General features: G+C 40.9%; 1 protein-coding gene across 1 annotated transcript; it reads right to left on the bottom strand.

Annotated features, from left to right (window-relative positions):
* Positions 1-264: 264 nt before the first annotated feature.
* On the bottom strand, positions 265-7,271 carry LOC115120521 (signal peptidase complex catalytic subunit SEC11A). Its single transcript, XM_029649472.2, has 6 exons — positions 7,081-7,271; positions 6,375-6,484; positions 6,033-6,182; positions 5,620-5,739; positions 927-984; positions 265-698 (listed from the first exon to the last, which is right to left on the bottom strand). Exons 1-6 carry the CDS (start codon positions 7,129-7,131, stop codon positions 648-650), a joined length of 540 nt encoding a protein of 179 aa, XP_029505332.1. The 5' UTR covers positions 7,132-7,271; the 3' UTR covers positions 265-647.
* Between the last annotated feature and the right edge of the window lie 9,407 nt (positions 7,272-16,678).

The raw sequence follows: 16,678 nt of genomic DNA, 5'->3' as shown, positions 1-16,678 counted from the left end.
ATGAAACATTGGACCAACACTTTACATGTTGCGTTTGTATTTTTGTTGTGTATATAAAAAAAAGTGCCTTCCATGAATAAGATATGTGGTTGTCCCACCTAGCCATCTTAAGATGAATGCACTAACGAAGTCGCTCTGGATAAGTGTCTGCTAAATGACTCAAATGTAAATGTCATATTTAGCCTGCATGTAAAATAATAATAATAATGCACAAATCTGTTTTAGTGAAGTTATGCTTGATGCATAAGTTACCAGAATGCAGGATAGAGGGTAACAGATGTCATATTTAATGTCACAAACATATCACTTGTCATTCAATATATCAAGCAAAGCAAAACCTAATTAAATGTGAAAACAAAATACACAATTAACCATCTAAAATGTTGGATTCATGTTCTGAAAACATTTTTAATAAAGAAACCGCTCTTTATTCTACTTAACTTATATCTAATTTCCCTCACAAAAATAATGAATGCTTGTTTTTATACAATGTAAACACTATCCACATTTCTAGACACAATTCAAAACATATGGTACAGAAAAAGCACCGTAATTTGACATATTCAACATAATTCTGTCTTGAAAGGCATGGTGGGGTGGGGATTTCCAATTCTTCCTCCGTGGCAGATAGTTAGGTAGTCTCTTCCTCACTCCCGATGGACCAGGACGAACAGACCCAGCAGGAAGAGAACAGCGTACTGGGAAGGGGAAGAACAACTAAATATTAGTATCCCTGTTCCGAGGATCTGAAACCAGCTGCTTTCCGTCTGCCAGTTGCTCTCCCACTGTTTAGTGTCTGGCTGCTGGTCAGGCTCTCTAACCTTTAGAGTACGTGCAGAATGCCCCTAATAAGGCTGAATTTAGTAAACAATTCATAAAACCTTAGGTGATTTTCTTTCTAATGATGACGATGTAAAATATCTTACCTTGAATTTGGGATAGTCGTTCATCAGAATGGTAACGATTCCGATGTATGGCACAAACCTGGAGACAAAAATTGACATTCAACATCAGATGACATGTTCATGACAATGTCATGTCGCTGTTATGATGTACAATTCAAGTAAATTATTACCTAACATTACATCTTCAATAGTTAAATACAGTGGTGGGAAAAGTACTCAATTGTGGTACTTGAGTAAAAGTAAAGATACCTTCATAGAAAATGACAAGCAAAAGTCACCCAGTAAAATACTACTTGAGTAAAAGTCTAAAAGTATTTGGTTTTAAAAATATTTAAGTATAAAAAGTCAATGTAATTGCTAAAATGTACTTAAGTATCTAAAGTCAAAGCATAAATCATTTCAAATTCCTTATATTAAGCAATATATGGATAGCTAGGGGCACACTTCAACACTCAGACATAATTTACAAACAAAACATTTGTGATCAGAGGCAGTAGTGATGACCTGGAATGTTCTCTTGATAAGTGTGTGAATTTAAAAATGTTTGGGTGTCAGGGAAAATGTATGAAGTAAAAAGTACATTATTTTCTTTAGGAATGTCCCAGGCACTTTCATTTGTTGACTTCTGTAATCGAAAAAGCTGTGGTTTCATGCATGTTAACATGAGAAGCCTCCTCCCTAAGTTTATTTTACTCACTGCTTTAGCACACTCCGCCACCCCTGATGTCCTTGCCGTGTCTGAATCCTGGCATAGGAAGGCCACCAAAAATTCGGAGATGTCCATACCCAACTACAATATTTTCCATCAAGATAGAACTGCCAAAGGGGGAGGAGTTGCAATCTACTCCAGAGAGCCTGCAAAGTTCTGTCATACTTTCCAGGTCTATTCCCAAACAGTTCGAGCTTCTAATTTAAAAAATAATCTCTTCAGAAATAAGTCTCTTACAGTTGCCGCCTGTTGTAGACCACCCTCAGTTACCAGCTGTGCCCTGGACACCATACGTGAATTGATCGCCCCTCATCTATCTTCAGAGTTCGTTCTGTTAGGTGACCTAAACTGGGATATGCTTAACACCCTGGCAGTCCTACAAGATAAGCTAGATGCCCTCAATCTCACACAAATCATCAAGGAACTCACCAGGTACAACCCTAAATCTGTAAACATGGGCACCCTCCTAGATATTATCCTGACCAACTTGCCCTCAAAATTAGAGGTCGACCGATTAATCGGAATGGCCGATTAATTAGGGCCGATTTCATAACAATCGGAAATCGGTATTTTTGGACACCAATTTGGCCGATTTAAAAAAATGCTTTACACCTTTATTTAACTAGGCAAGTCAGTGAAGAACACATTCTTATTTTCAATGACAACCTAGGAACGTTGGGTTAACTGCCTTGTTCAGGGGCAGAATGACAGATTTTTACCTTGTCAGCTAGGGGATTCAATCTTGCAACCTTACAGTTAACTAGTCCAACGCTCTAACCACCTGATTACATTGCACTCCACGAGGAGACTGCCTGTTACGCAAATGAGGTAACATTTACATTTAGGTCATTTAGCAGACGCTCTTATCCAGAGCGACTTACATATATGAGAGAGAAAAGATATATATAAATGATGTCGCTCTTGCTGCGGGTGATTCCCCGATCCACCTCTATGCAGACGACACCATTCTGGCCCTTCTTTGGACACTGTTAACAAACCTCCAAACGAGCTTCAATGCCATACAACACTCCTTCCGTGGCCTCCAACTGCTCTTAAACACTAGTAACACCAAATGCATGCTTTTCTACCGTTCGCTGCCCGCACCTCTCCGCCCGACTAGCATCACTACTCTGGACGATTATGACCTAGAATATGTGGACAACTACCTAGGTGTCTGGCTAGACTGTAAACTCTCCTTCCAGACTCATATTAAACATCTCCAATACAAAATCAAATCTACAATTGTCTTTCTATTTCGCAACAAAGCCTCCTTCACTCACGCCGCCAAACCTACCCTAGTAAAACTGACCGACCTACCGATCCTCGACTTCAGCGATGTCATCTACAAAATAGCTTCCAACACTCTACTCAGCAAACTGGATGCAGTCTATCACAGTGCCATCCGTTTTGTTACCAAAGCCCCTTTTACCACCCACCACTGCGACCTGTATGCTCTCATCGCTACATATTCGTTGCCAGACCCAATGGCTCCAGGTCATCTAGAAGTCTATGCTAGGTAAATCTCTGCCTTATCTCACTGGTCACGATAACGACACCCACCTATCGCACTCGCTCCAGCAGGTATATCTCACTGGTCATCCCCAAAGCCAACACCTCCTTTCCTTCCAGTTCTCTGCTGCCAGTGACTGGAACGAATTGCAAAAAAAATATAATAATAATAATAATAATTCGCTGAAGCTGGAGACTTATATTTCCCTCACTAACTTTAAACATCAGCTATCTGAGCAGCTAACCGATTGGGTGGGCTATTTACAGCTGCAGCAATCTACCTACCTCATCCCCATATTGTTTTTATTTACTTTTCTGCTCTTTTGCACACCACTATCACTACTTACACACCATCATCTGCTCATTTATCACTCCCGTGTTAATCTGCTAAATTTTAATTATTTCGCTACTATGGCCTATTTATTGCCTACCTCCTCACACCATTTGCACACACTGTGTATAGACTTTCTTTTTTTCTATTGTGTTATTGACTGTACGCTTGTTTATTCCATGTGTAACTGTTGTTGTTTGTGTCGCTTTGCTTTATCTTGGCCAGGTCGCAGTTGTAAATGTGAACTTGTTCTCAACTAGCTCACCTGGTTAAATAAAGTAAAAAATATTTAAAAAATTAAAATGTAGTGAAGTAAAAGTTCACCAAAAGCATAAATACTAAAGCCAACTACAGACACACACACTTAAGTAGTACTTTAAGGTATGTACACAATGGGTTAAATACTTGAGAAGGGTTAAAGCAAACAAAAATAAATCCTGTGACTGAAACTAGTCTGGGGCCAAGTTAACCTGCCCTTTCATGTCAGAAAGTCATGGCCATCATGCTTTCAGGGAAAGTGGATAATTGTGTACATGTATTAGACCTAGACTGCGAGTTTGACCAATTCCAGTCCCCTTCCTTAGGGGGTCCGGGGTCCACCCTGGGATAATTTGTAAGTAGAAGACTGAGAAGCTCAGTTCTGGTGACTTTTTAAAGGGACATTCTACTCCAAAATGAAACTAAAATTATGCTGAAACCATTTCAAATTAAATTACCACCTTTAGAAATTTGTCCAATAAAATATTGGTAAAATCATATTGGACCATGTATATAGCCTATGCATGGTCTATATTATCAGATATGCTATAAGCAATATCACCTGTAGCCCAACTGATGCAGCATTGTGACTATAAAATGTACATAGACAAACTCCATCCATCTGTATTTACCCATTGGACACAACATCCTGATCGTTATTAATAACTATACTTTTATTATAAATATATCAATGAATTATTATTCACTCAAAGATATTTTTGGTTTCTATTACAAACGGTCATTGTCCATTTAAGACACCGTTGCCCCTTTTACAGCTGTTGCATATTGATTCAGAGTCTTTTCGGTCCTTTCACCTAAAAGAGCTTCTCATTTGGTTGCCCATCAGTAGTGCTTAGAAATGTACATAAAACCATGAAAAATGGTCAACCCCTAATTTAAAGCCTAAAATGTTACCTACCATTATGTCAGATTATGAAATTTGAGTTCAAATACATTTTTACCTGACCAAATTATTAGATGGCTTGCAAAAATAAAGACAAAAAAATGTAAAGCACTGAAAAAAATTGCATCGTGCAGAATGAGGGTCTCTCCTCACAGTATGGTTCCTGCACTGAGGAATTAGCATCTTCAGAGAATATTTTTTATAATTTATCTGCAGATAGTCGATGTCTGGAGATCAAAAAGCAGCAGTATGCACATCAGGGAGTCAAATAAACTGGAGAAATTATTTTTTTAAAAAACAACGTAATCCTTTTAAAAAAGCAGCTTGTTCGCAAACTACCCATCACTACTTTGCGCAGAAGTACCTAAACCATTCTCTGTTGTAACCAGAGCATTTCTAAAATGATGCCACTCGCATAATTGAAGGAGTAAGAAATAAACGTGGTAGCAATGGAAAACTGGGCTCCTCCTCTTTAAAAGAAAAAAATATATTAAAAAAGGCCAAATCCGCTTTCAGAATACATTTGCCAAAACTCCTCTGCCAACTTGAGTGTATGGATGTGACAAAAATGATTAACTTTTAAACTGCCATTTTCATATGAACATCCGAGTGTCAGCAACAGTATGTCAGTTCAGTACACACAGCATAACAGAGAAAATAACATATTTGATAATACATTTATTTGGGAAAATATTACTTCATATTAGGATATGTGATCTCCAGATCAGCCCCCCCCCCCCCCACTCCTTTCCCCCTGAGGCTTTTATGCGGATCTACACTGAATCTCAAATAAGTCACTGTGATGGAGAACTTTAAACCATGCTTGAGCCCTTCCACTACTACAGGCTAGATGAGCGCAGACTCAAGTTCAGTTTAATTTTGCACTAAATAATATCTCAAGGGAAATGGTATCATATAGATCCAGTGAAGTGAAGCAATGAGACTGAAGTCATACAGCAGACTAAGCCTAGTATCACGCTGGTGGAATGAGATAAATGCTCACCCTCTGGCTCGTCCCACCACGTCTTTTTTCTCTAGCCAGTGCTGTCCCGGCTTGTATAGCCCTCTGTCATCTACAGAGTTGTTGTCACCTTTGGTCAGGAACTTGATTTCACCATTTTCCCTGGAGATAAACAACATTTAGATTTAGTTTAGATGTCATACATCGATTTCCTGGCCCCAGAGCGGCTTATGAAGTTGCTCTGACAATGACATTTATTCAGTTAACCAGCAAATAAATAAAAAAACATATACGAGGAAAGAAATATTACAGAATATTTAGAGCCTAGTTTGAGTGTTATGTAGCAATACAAACTTTTTTGGGGAAGTAGGCCTTCTAAAACTTGCAACAAACAAAGAACTATCCCAAGAGAGAACTAGCGCATTTCAATAACTACAGAAACATCATAGACCAACTTTTCATGAATCTTTAGTACTCTGTGTACTATGGGGATCTCTCTGCCCTCTATCCTGAAGACCACAATCTCTCCGACTCTGATGGGGTCCTCGACCCGGTTTGTCAGGAACAGAAGGTCTCCTCGATGGAAAGCAGGCTCCATACTTCCACTGAAACCAAGGACATGTTACAGTCAAGTATAGACAGGTTACTGAAAATTAGCAGATGCGCTTCAGACAAACAGCAGGTATGTTGGTGCTACACTTTGGTTGTGAAAGTGGCAAATTTCCCCTTACTATGTAAAGCGCTTTGAGTGTATTGAAAAGCACCCCATCTACATAAATCCAACACCAATGCTTTACCTGAGGACGACAACAATAGGGCTCTCGCTGCCTGTCACGACCATCAGTCCTTTCCAGATCATCAGGGCTGAGGACACTATCATACCAAAATTCAGCACCTGGTAGTAGAGCTGAAAACAAATAAGACCGGTTGTCAGGCTGAGACGAGGATAAGGTAGTGTTCGCTTATAACAACGTCATAATAACTATATCTACCAACAGCTGGTCCTGGGGACTAAACAAGGTGTGCAGGCTTTTGTCCCAACCCAGTACTAATACATATGTTTCAGTTAATAAAGGGTTTGGTGATCAGCAGAATCTAGTAGAAACTAGTAACTTAGGCTGGAATAAAAGTCTGCACACTTCGTAGGTCCTCAGCGCCAGGTTTGAAGAAGACTGAAGTAACACCATATTTAGGCAGAGAGGAAATTGTACGGGCTAAAGCTACATTGATTTTGCAAGGTTGCTAGCTAGTTATTTTGACAACCCAGTTTATCATGCATGTTCAGTAGGCGATGTAACGTATATAACTAGCAGGGTAATTTCTTTATACATGATTAAGACCACACGGAAAGCTGGGTAGCTAGTTAGCATAGACGACTTGACATTTTAAGCAACGTGTTATTAACCAGCCGACTAATGTTGCTAGCATAATTAGATAGCTAGCTAACTAGCTTTGGAAGAATCCGTCACATTCACACAACAAAAACAATATTATCGTACATACCTGGCGCTTATTCATCCGCCGCACATCATCAAGGAAATCTAAAGACAACATCGTCCCGGTATTGAGTTTATACAATTACCGAAATGAAATAAAAACCAGTGATCGATATATAAAAAGCGAACATATGGGTGAACGTCCGAGAAACTTGCATCCAAATCTTCCGGGTACACTCAGCCGGAAGTTCCGCCCACATTCAAAATATTTAGTCGAGGTGTCGCTTCTCGATACGGGGGCTGGCAGACAGAAGGTTTGGATATGCAAATTTTAAGAGCTTTCATTCAATTATGTAGTGAACACCCGATTCAATTACAATCAGTCGATCTAATCGACAACTATCATTAGAAATCAAGCGATATGAATCAGACAGTGGGGCGCCGCCTGCAATTTTTTATTTTTTTTATTTCACCTTTATTTAACCAGGTAGGCTAGTTGAGAACAAGTTCTCATTTGCAACTGCGACCTGGCCAAGATAAAGCATAGCAGTGTGAGCAGACAACACAGAATTACACATGGAGTAAACAATTAACAAGTCAATAACACAAAAGGAAGAAAAAAAAGGGGAGTCTATATACATTGTGTGCAAAAGGCATAAGGTAGGCGAATAATTACAATTTTGCAGATTAACACTGGAGTGATAAATGATCAGATGGTCATGTACAGGTAGAGATATTGGTGTGCAAAAGAGCAGAAAAGTAAATAAATAAAAACAGTATGGGGATGAGGTAGGTAAAAATGGGTGGGCTATTTGCCGATAGACTATGTACAGCTGCAGCGATCGGTTAGCTGCTCAGATAGCAGATGTTTGAAGTTGGTGAGGGAGATAAAAGTCTCCAACTTCAGCAATTTTTGCAATTCGTTCCAGTCACAGGCAGCAGAGAACTGGAACGAAAGGCGGCCAAATGAGGTGTTGGCTTTAGGGATGATCAGTGAGATACACCTGCTGGAGCGCGTGCTACGGATGGGTGTTGCCATCGTGACCAGTGAACTGAGATAAGGCGGAGCTTTACCTAGCATGGACTTGTAGATGACCTGGAGCCAGTGGGTCTGGCGACGAATATGTAGCGAGGGCCAGCCGACTAGAGCGTACAAGTCGCAGTGGTGGGTGGTATAAGGTGCTTTAGTGACAAAACGGATGGCACTGTGATAAACTGCATCCAGTTTGCTGAGTAGAGTGTTGGAAGCAATTTTGTAGATGACATCGCCAAAGTCGAGGATCGGTAGGATAGTCAGTTTTACTAGGGTAAGTTTGGCGGCGTGAGTGAAGGAGGCTTTGTTGCGGAATAAAAAGCCGACTCTTGATTTGATTTTCGATTGGAGATGTTTGATATGAGTCTGGAAGGAGAGTTTACAGTCTAGCCAGACACCTAGGTACTTATAGATGTCCAATGAATGTATGAAAACTCTAAAAGCATAAAAAACTATGAGGTCTGAAATATAACAAAACAAGATAACTTTCTACAGGCTGACACACGTTATTATAACATTCACCAGAGAGACAATCATTAGGAAGATTGCTATGTATTGGCCAATGAGAGGCTTTAAAGTCCCCAGTCTGTCATATTGTAAGAGACAGTTAAATCCATCAGCACAGAGAGAAAACTCTTCACTAGTGACCTAAAGAGAGAATACCCTCATCCAGTGACCTACAGAAAGAATACCCTTATCCAGTGACCTACAGAGAGAATACCCTTATCCAGTGACCTACTGAGAGAATACCCTTATCCAGTGACCTAAAGAGAGAATACCCTTATCCAGTGACCTACAGAGAGAAAACCCTACTCCAGTGACCTACAGAGAGAAAACCCTACCTCAGTGCCCTACAGAGAGAATACCCTTATCCAGTGACCTACAGAGAGAATACCCTTATCCAGTGACCTACAGAGAGAAAACCCTTATCCAGTGACCTACAGAGAGAATACCCTTATCCAGTGACCTACAGAGAGAATACCCTTATCCAGTGACCTACAGAGAGAAAAACCTACTCCAGTGAACTACTGACAGGTCCCATCATCTCTCTCTCTGACTGAGCAGGGTTTCTGTCACAGGACAGAGGGAGTGAGGCAGGGTAGTAGAGGAATGCCAAGGGTAGGAGGAACAGCCAGAAACATTGCACCACTTATAGCTATAATGATCTATATGAGCTATACTATCTTGTCTCATCCGATACACAACCCAACCAGCCGTACTGCTTCTTAACACAGCGCGCATCCAACCCGGAAGCCAGCCGCACCAATGTGTCGGAGGCTACACCGTGCAACTGGCAACCTTGGTTAGCCCGCCCGCCACAGGAGTCGCTGGTGCGCGATGAGACAAGGACATCCCTACTGACAGAGCCCTCCCTAACCCGGACGATGCTAGGCCAATTGTGCGTCGCCCCACTGCTTCTCTACAGAGAGAACACAAAGGGGGTTAATGATGGGGGAACCGAACAGGGCACACGGCTTCTCTACAGAGAGAACACAAAGGGGGATAATGATGGGGGAATAGAACAGGGCACACTGCTTTTCTACAGAGGGTACACAGGGGGATAATAGCCTAGCGCAGTGGTCACCAGCCGGTCATTTGTGATCGTCTGGTTTATCTCTAAGGGATTCCTAGTCAATCACCAAATATTTCTGTAAAAAACAACAACGATAAAGCCTTGCATTCCAACGTCTTTTATTTGTTTCGGACTGTCGGCAGTAGGTGCACTTGATTCAGCAGCCCTAGCTCTGGGAAGGCAAAGTGTTCCCATTTTGAACCATTTCATGTGTCAGAAGGTAGAAAGTAACTGAAGGTAACCGCTGGCCAATCAGATAGCTCAGATCACCTTGTCTGCACAGTTTCCTCGTGCCATAGACGGTAAAAAGAAGCCTTGAACACACAGGAAAGTTGATCATGTAACACTTTTAAAACTTACATCTCTAAATGTACAAAAGTACATCTCCATCTTGTTGTCGCATCGTGGATAACTGTAGCATTTTAGCTAAGCCTAACCCTTTTCCTAACCTTAACCTAATTATCCTACCCTGCTGCATTAATTCTAATAACCTGATGCGTTAATTCTCCTAACCTGCTGCATTAGTTCTCCTAACCTGCTGCGGTATTTCTCCTAACATGCTGTGTTAATTTTCCTAACCTGCTGCGTTAATTCAAATAAACTGCTGCGTTAGTTCTCCTAACCTGCTTCGTTATTTCTCCTAACCTGCCCGGGTTAGTTCTTCTAACCTGCTGCATTAATTCTAATAACTTCTGCATTCATTTTAATAAACTGCGGCGTTAATTCTCTTAACCTGCTATGTTAGTTCTCCTAACCTGCTGCGTTAGTTCTCCTAACCTGCTGCGTTAGTTCTCCTTACCTGCTGCGTTAGTTCTCCTTACCTGCTGTGTTAATTCTCCTAACCTGCTGCATTAATTCTAATAAGTTGCTGTGTTAATTCTCCCAACCTACTGCGTTAGTTCTCCTAACCTGCTGCCTTAGTTCTCCTAACCTGCTGCGTTAATTCTCCCAACCTACTGCATTAGTTCTCCTAACCTGCTGCGTTAGTTCTCCTAACCTGCTGCGTTAGTTCTCCTAACCTGCTGTGTTAGTTCTCCTAACCTGCTGTGTTAGTTCTCCTAACCTGCTGTGTTAGTTCTCCTAACCTGCTGTGTTAGTTCTCCTAACCTCCTACGTCAAGACACTACTGTCTGTATCTGTACTCCATCTAGCCACAAATGTAGAAGCTGTCATTTTCGAGAAACCATCAATTTCACAACAGCAGGACACAATCCAACCTGGTTATATCTAAATGCCATTGGTCAGATTTTTGCAACACATTCACCAATCATGTTAGGTAGCCTAGCAGTTAGAGAAGCAAGCCAGCAACTGAAGGGTTGACAGTTAGAATTCCCGGTCTGACAGGACAAAATCTGGTGGGAAGTGAGCCGGCAACAGGAGGGTTGCTGGTATTGAATTTTAGATGCCATTGCCTTCTGTTGTGCCCTTGAGCAAGGCACATAACCCTCCACAACAACTGTTTTACGGGCTCCTAGTGTGGCAGCCCTCTGGTCCAATCTGTATATGTACCGGTATGTGTGTCTTTTGGGGGGGTTGGGATAAAGCAGAAGTCACGTTTCAGTTGGACCTTGAGTTCAATTGACGAATAAAGTAATCTTAAACATCTTCATCTTTTGTTTTGTATTCCCATTGTGATTGGTCTCTGAAAACTAGGAGGATGTTTTTGAAATAGATAAAATCCTCCTTCAATTTGCCATCTGTAAGCCATGATGAAGACTGGTAAGGCCCTGATGTGGCAAAAAGCCTTGGTTTTACCAATAATGAAGCATTTTATCAACTTCCACTGCCCTCCAAGAGAGTTGCTGATATACTTTTCATGTTCAGGTTGCACCTCAATTCATGCACCTTGTTTGGAGAGCGAGGTAGTGGCAGTGTTACCTTGCTAGGAACCATAGCAGGTCAGGGAGCCTGTTTGTCTTGTGTGTATGAGTATAAAAAATGTTTTAAAACTCTAGCCTAATCATGATTTTGAAAATGAGTCTGACCTCCTTGTTGTCCATCTAGGACCAGAAAAGTTTTATTAGGCTGTGTGGGTCAAGTCATGTTTCAGATGTAAGGCTACAGCCGCTGTTTCTGTGCTCTAATATCGATTCTGTCTGTTGTTCATGCATCAGCATCAAGCATCCATCCTTATCATCTTGACAAGAGCCTGTACAGGTGGCTTGTGTTGTGTCAATTCCCAGAACGAACTATTGGGTTTGTTCTTCTTTATTTGCAGTGAACTGTGTGGCTGTGGGAGTTACTCACGTTTCAGGTGGCTTATTGTACATCACAATGCATTGTATCACTAAACAAACCCAGGCACATTAGGCTAATTGATACTGTCACTGAGCAAATAGTTTTTGTCATGTGTTCAGTCAAATTTCAGAGGGGAAGTACATTTGAATGAAAAGATGAGTCATACAATTGTCAGAACTGCCTGATTTCTTTTCATGTTGACAATTATTATGAGTCATGGATATTTTAAGCCCCTGTCAATGTTTGACCAATACTGCAACTGTGTAGCCTATCATTAATGTAGGTTACATGACAACAAGCACAGATCTACTGTCTTGTACAATATAATGAAAACCCTCATACAATTCCATATATAGGTTTGTGAGTCATGGTGGCGCCCCAGCAATCACGTCACACTAAAAAGCTAGTATCCAGGGGGGGGCTAGATAAGGATTCCTTTAGAAGGTGAAACTGACCCCATTAGTTGGTTGTTTAAGCATTGATGGTTTTTGCTTTGACATATTTTGTTTCTCCAATGTGTTTGACTCGCCCAGGGAGAGAGCGCCAGGCAGAGAGTGAGTCGTGGCTCAAGATCTTCACAGAACACTCACTTGTTCCCACTGTGGATGAGAATAGTAGAGGTCCGTGCTGATAAGGGAAGGTGTTCTTTTCAAATGCCCACACTGTGGTGGTGTCAGTGTGAGCTTGTGAGTGAGTATGACGAAACGCACACACATACACACAAAAACACATATACACACAAACACACACACGCGCACGCACACACACACACCACCAGTCCTGCCTTCATAATGGCAGATAAACACCTTTAGAACACAGCATACCAAGTTCTGTTCTCCTCAGAGAGAGTGAGAGAAGCTCAGCCGATGTTCAGTAGACCAGCCTCAATCTTTTTGATTCAATATGTCTCACCAGCTCTGAGAAATAGATGTATGCCACAGGAGGTTGGTGGTACCTTAATTGGGGAGGACGGGTTTGTGGTGATAGCTGGAGCGGAATCAGTGGAATGGTATCAAATCCATCAAACACATGGTTTGATGCCATCCCATTTTCTCCGTTCCAGACATTATTATGAGCCGTCCTCCCCTAGATAGTTTGTGTGTACGTATTGATATGTAGGCTACTGTCATGACTTCTACCGAAGTCGGGTCCTCTCCTGGTTCGGGTGGTGTCCGGCGGTCGATGTCACCGGTCTTCTAGCCTTCGCCGATCCATTTTTCATTTTCCATTTGTTTTGTCTTGTTTTCCCACACACCTGGTTTTCATTCCCTCATTACGTGTTGTGTATTTAACCCTCTGTTCCCCCCATTTCTTTGTGTGGTATTGTTTGTTGTAAGTGCTTGTGCACATTGTTGTCTGGTGCACGACGGGTTTTGTACCCATTCTTTATTATTCTGGATGCCGGTGGTTATATATACTGTATGTATATATATATTAAACTGCTCTGGTTATTACCCAGTTCTGCTCTCCTGCGTCTGACTTCGCTGCCACCAGTTACGCACCCCTTACATCTACGTGTGCTTTTTGTAAAAACATATTTTTTAATGTAGTTCTGTCCTGTAGTGCTGTTGTCTATTAATGTTCTGTATTATGTCATGTTTTATGTGGACCCCAGGAAGAGTAGCTGCTGCTTTTGCAACAGCTAATGGGGATCTTAATAAAATACCCCAAAAATATCAATACCCTCAGCAGCTTCCACTGATGTATACACGTGTTCTATTATCAACTCTGATCAAAATAGCCCAGTAACATTGTTGTTAACACTTATCACTAATAAGGCATTATGGTAATAATGTACATTACTTTAGGCCTATATTACATTACACATCTGAAAACACATAATTAACCAATTACTTCTTTAATAATTAGGAATTTGTTCAAAAATGATGGTGGATACTTGAAATATCACATATAATTTTGTGAAACACTTGGTATTGTAATTTTTCTAAATGCTTTACCCTTTTGGCAAAGGGGCTCCTGAGTGGCGCAGCGGTCTAAGGCACTGCTAGAGGCGTCCCTACAGACCCTGGTTCAATTCCAGGCTTTATCACAACTGGCTGTGATTGGGAGTCCCATAGGGCAGCGCACAATTTGCCCAGCATTGTCCAGGTTAGGGTTTGGCCTGGGCTAGGCCATCATTGTAAATAAGAATTTGTTCTTAACTGACTTGCCTAGTTAAATAAAGCTGAAATAAAACCTCACTGGCATTCAAATTTGTTGAACTTGTTTTTGAAGAGGATCATGTTGTCATGCTTCCTCTCCGACATATTAACTAGCAACTGAACAATTGAAAGTTTGGAGCTTTGTTGTGAAACTAGAGACCATACATTACTTTTGGTAAGACATCCATAGGACAGCTCTATAAACTTCTCTCTTTGTGAATGTGCCATTTTGTGGCAAGATTTCTATTGTTGTTCCATCTTCCTCTTCAGGCCTTCCACAATCTTGTTTCTGGGTATTTCCACAAAGCAACAAGATCCAACATAGCTATTTTATCTGAAAATATTTCCCATAGCATAACACTGAAAAAATCCAAGCTGATCTGGCTCACCTGAAATCCTCCCAGTTGTTGCTACCTCATAGAAAGACTGAATCAGAATACCTAACACAGTTATGTGCATCTACTACAGAAAGAGTGTTGAATGCTGGTATGTCAGTACAATCTCCATTATGTTCCATTGTATAACTCACATGTACTCAAATAGGGGGTGCTTATTTGTCTTGTTTTGATCTAGCAACCTTTTGGTTTCTGTACCAACACTCTAACAGCTAGGATACCTGCCGCCCTAAAGCTATATCACTGTAGGCTATATCACAGGCCAGTCTTTTATACAGTAAATACAAATACATGAACATGCATATATGATTATTATGACAATGCTTTTTGTCATTGTGTTTCATATAATTTCCACAGCTCCTCAGAAGACGTCATGAATACATCATTACCAACCACCAACGTATGACTACTGTAGGCCATGAGATATGACCCGAAATTGTAGTGTGGTGGATATTATTTTCTGAGGAGAATATGATGCCCAAAAGAACGTTAAATTGTTCATAGTAGCCCGGGCTACATTATCATCTAATTAGTCCGTATTTATGTGATTCCAGCCACATTGAGCCTTTATGCTCTCATGAGAGTGGAACAGCGTGGAAGCAGAGAGATCTGTATCAGAATGTCATCGTTTCCTAAGCACAAGGCATTCTGGGTTTTGGTAGATTACCTCGCCCTTGACAGCCTCAACAGTGGCGGCAGGGACAAAATGGCCGCCTGCGACTTTTGGTGGATTAGAGATAAAAGTTGTTCCAAATGCCATCACTGCACTGTGACATTTAGCAGCCTGTGATGCTTTTCAAATAAATCTGAATAAATGGTCGGGAAATTACAATGTCTCTCAGCCAATTATAAATGAACATCACGCACAACAATGTGAGTTTAATAACCGATGGTGTAGCCTAGGCTAATGCCTCTAAAATGTCCTAATCGCTAACTGGTTGTAGTTATACACGTGCCACGTTCAACCAGTTAGCAAGTCGGAAACTTCAGAGTTCCAACTAGCACGTGAATGCGGCATATCTATGAACGATTTGTCCTGGGAGATCACACTCAGTCCTCTTTTTTAATTTGATCAAATGAGATCTCAATGACAATGGACCACCATTGTGTCTCTAATCAGCTGTTTACTTTGTAGTCCTTCTGAAAGAGACTGCTACAGGAATTCATGTAAATGTAATATCTGCTTGCCCTGTGTGGCCTAACATGACCTTATTATAGCTTATTATTGTGCATGACTCTTCCGGTCCATTCACCCTTATGGTTAACATTAGCTCCATATAAATGATTAACATGCTACAATTAACGTAGCCTCTCATATCACATTTAACAATTGCCTGAATGGATAAAACGTCATTGACAGATTTGTCCTTTCTATTACTCTCCATAACTCTAATTGTGTCAATGAGTATCCATCAGTCCACAGAGCCCTGGGTCGCTGTGCAGTGTGAAGTCCTGATATTAACTTGAATTTCTGTTTTATTAACTGAGGGGGCAATTATTTATATGTACTACATGTGACGTTTCTATAATTAGTGACTCTCAATATCCACAGTTGCTGTGCCTTGCACTGAATCTCAATCGAAAGATTAGTTTAATTGACTAGAATCAATGCTCGTTAGCTCTCCTCATCAGACACACTCAGTGCAATATGAGGAGCTATTTTAATGTATGATGTCTTTATTCAACAATTTCCTGCTGGAATCTGCCTGGATTAAGGAATGCCTCATTTTGAGTTCCTCTGAGTGGGTCCTGATAGAGAAATGTGATTTGGCTGGCGTCAGTGTTTTTAACAAGGTTGTACGTTTGAGGGGGATATGTAATAGGGTATGTGAGCACTAAGCAAACTGTAGCATGAATGTGCCTCCTGAGAGAGGATTGGTTTTTAATTACCATAGAAATCACTTGACGCCTAATACCCTTAACTGTGAAGGTAGGCTTGTCCTTTCTGTTGAACTATTACTGAATACGGAAAGACGGAGTGTAAAGTCTAACTTCCACATAATATTGTAGTGTTCTTGGAAGTCAGATAATTATGTAGGCTATTTGTAGGGATTTTTCCATCACATTGTTTGACTTGATGGACTTTGTGGGAATAGGTTGGATCAAGGAAATGAAGGTTAGGTAGGATTGTATAGGCAGCACACTGTCTGGGTTTGAAAACATGCTCTAGTTACAACCTTGTCCTATCACTGAGATTTAAAGTAAATGATGGTGAGGAAACACCATAGCAGCACTCAACCCAGCATGACTTCTACTCCTGAAAC

Source organism: Oncorhynchus nerka, unplaced genomic scaffold (assembly GCF_034236695.1).
Source record: "Oncorhynchus nerka isolate Pitt River unplaced genomic scaffold, Oner_Uvic_2.0 unplaced_scaffold_3084, whole genome shotgun sequence".
Taxonomy (NCBI): domain Eukaryota; kingdom Metazoa; phylum Chordata; class Actinopteri; order Salmoniformes; family Salmonidae; genus Oncorhynchus; species Oncorhynchus nerka.
Note: the sequence above shows the minus strand (reverse complement) of the source record. Positions and strands in the feature narration are given on the sequence as shown.